Raw genomic sequence first — 2,500 nt, forward strand, 5'->3', positions numbered from 1 at the left:
TCTCTCTCTCTCTCTCTCTCTCTCTCTCTCACACACACACACACACACCCCCCCCCTCTCTGTCCCCTCAGAAAAGAAAATCTTGAACAAAGAAACAAAAATAAAGAGTATTTGGCATCTCCTGGAGAATGTGAGGGCTGTAAACACATGCTCTCCAGATTATGATTGGTTGAAAAATAAATTCAATAAATCTATGATCTATGGAGGAGGAGAGAGGGGGATAAAGTTGAGGGGTGGGGGCGGGGGTGGGGGTGGGGGGGATTCCACCGCTTTTCTTACTCCATTCATCTTTCCTTCCTTCGTGAGTCATATTTTCTCTCGTATGTTCCTTCCTTGTTTCTTCGTCTTTTCCCTTTTCCTTATTATTTTTCTTTGTTTGATAGACACCTCTTGTTCCTTGTTCTCCATTTTCATTTCTTCATATTTCTCCCTCCCCCCTCCCCCACCTTCACATTTCTTTTTCACAGTCTTTCAGAATCACACACAAACACACACACACACACACACACACACACACACACACACACACACACACACACACACACACACACACACACACACACACACACACACACACGCACTCACACACACACACGTAAACCGACACTACACAAACCATTGTGCGAATAAGAGAAAAGCACCGAAGCACCGAACTCTTTTCGAACACTCTGTGAGCCTTTTGAACTGCGCCCATATTCGGTTCAAGAACAAATGACATTATTAAGGAAATGCATAAGTACTTTATAACAAAAAATACAATGTAAAGGAACATGCGGTTAAAAGGATGTGATGACTCGACATTTTAACAAATAGACGAATAAATGAATGTCTAATTTCATGAAAAATTTAACAAATGCATACATGAAATCAAATATATGACTGCAATAACGGCAAAAGATTCAGGCCATGAATAGATGAACTGAAAATATGTAAACAGACTAATGATTATATAATATCGAAATGTAATTATGGATGAATAAATAAACAAAAACTTCAATAAGAGATTGAACTTACGACTATATCGGAATCTACTGGTAACACAAATGAAGAAAATATCTCGATAAACGTGATAATTTCTTTGATATGAAAGTAGCGACGATCTCGGTAATGATAATGATGAAGTGGATGATAATGAATAAAAAAAAAATAAATAAATAAAAAAATAATAACGATAATAAAAAAATAAAAATAATAATCTTACTACTACTACTATAACTACTATTACCACTACTACTAAAACTACAACTTCTACAAAAAACAATATATGTATTGTAACAATAATAATAACAACGACAGCTGTAGTAGGATAATAGAAATAACAAATATAATAACAAAACCGACTATGATGATAATCATGGCCATAATGGTAATGATATTGATAATAATACAAAAGATAATAACAATTATATTAATGCTACTGTCAATGAAAATGATAACAATATTAAAACATAGATAATACATGATGTCTGATACTGATAAAAATGATAATGCTAATATTACCTATCATAGTAATATTCACAATAATAATATTTATAATGACATTTATAGCTATATGACTACTACTAGTAATATGATGATAATAATGATGATAATAGTAATAATAGCAATCATAGTATCACGATAATTTTCATCGTAACAATAATAAAGATAAAATAGTATCAGTAGTAATAATGATAATAATAATGATAGAAATAATAACAATAATGATGATAATGATAATAATGATAAAATTATATTGAGAAAAAAAAACATTGAAAAATTATATTGATAATAATAATATTGATAACAATAATAACAATGAACAGTGATAACAAAATAATCATAATAACAATACTATGAAGAATTACAACAATGATGTTAATAATGATGATATTAACAACAGTAACAACTACAATACCAACAATAATAACAATAATGATATAAACAATAATAAAAATGATAATTGTATACTAATCTATAATTTATACTAATATTTTTGCCAATAACAACGTAACAATACTAGAAACTACATGATTGTAATAGCGAAAAGAACAGTGATAATAACAATAATGATGAGAGGAAGGATAATGAAGATAGTAATGCTAATAAAACTAATGATAATTATAATAATGATAATAGTTGTAATGATAATACTTATAATGATAATGATTTTAACAATAATGGTAATGATAATAATGACAATGATGCTGATGATAATAATGATAATGATACTAATAACAATAGTGATAATATCAATAATGATAATAATAAAATCAATAGCAATAAAAATTGTGATAAAATTGATGATAATAACATAAATAATGATAATGATAATAACGAGAAGGATAATAATAAGTGAAAGTAAAATAATAGCAATAATAATAATGTCAATAATGAGAATAATGAAAATAATATCGATGATGACAATAACAATAACAGTAATAAATATAATGATAATAATGATAACAATAATAATATGATGAATAATATCAATAATGATAATAGTGATAATATTAAAAAC

General features: G+C 28.0%; 1 protein-coding gene and 1 pseudogene across 1 annotated transcript in view; both read right to left on the bottom strand.

The window, feature by feature from the left end:
* The window catches only part of LOC113824013 (uncharacterized histidine-rich protein DDB_G0274557-like), an 11,022-nt gene extending 10,328 nt beyond the window's left edge, over nucleotides 1-694 (bottom strand). Inside the window, exon 1 of the mRNA XM_070142137.1 lies at nucleotides 617-694. Within this exon, the coding sequence (XP_069998238.1) occupies nucleotides 617-694 (78 nt within the window). The remainder of the gene's footprint in view (nucleotides 1-616) is intronic.
* Nucleotides 1-2,500, bottom strand: part of LOC113800125 (uncharacterized) — a 296,339-nt pseudogene that overhangs the window by 284,480 nt on the left and 9,359 nt on the right.

This window comes from Penaeus vannamei, chromosome 29 (genome assembly GCF_042767895.1).
Source record: "Penaeus vannamei isolate JL-2024 chromosome 29, ASM4276789v1, whole genome shotgun sequence".
Classification (NCBI taxonomy): domain Eukaryota; kingdom Metazoa; phylum Arthropoda; class Malacostraca; order Decapoda; family Penaeidae; genus Penaeus; species Penaeus vannamei.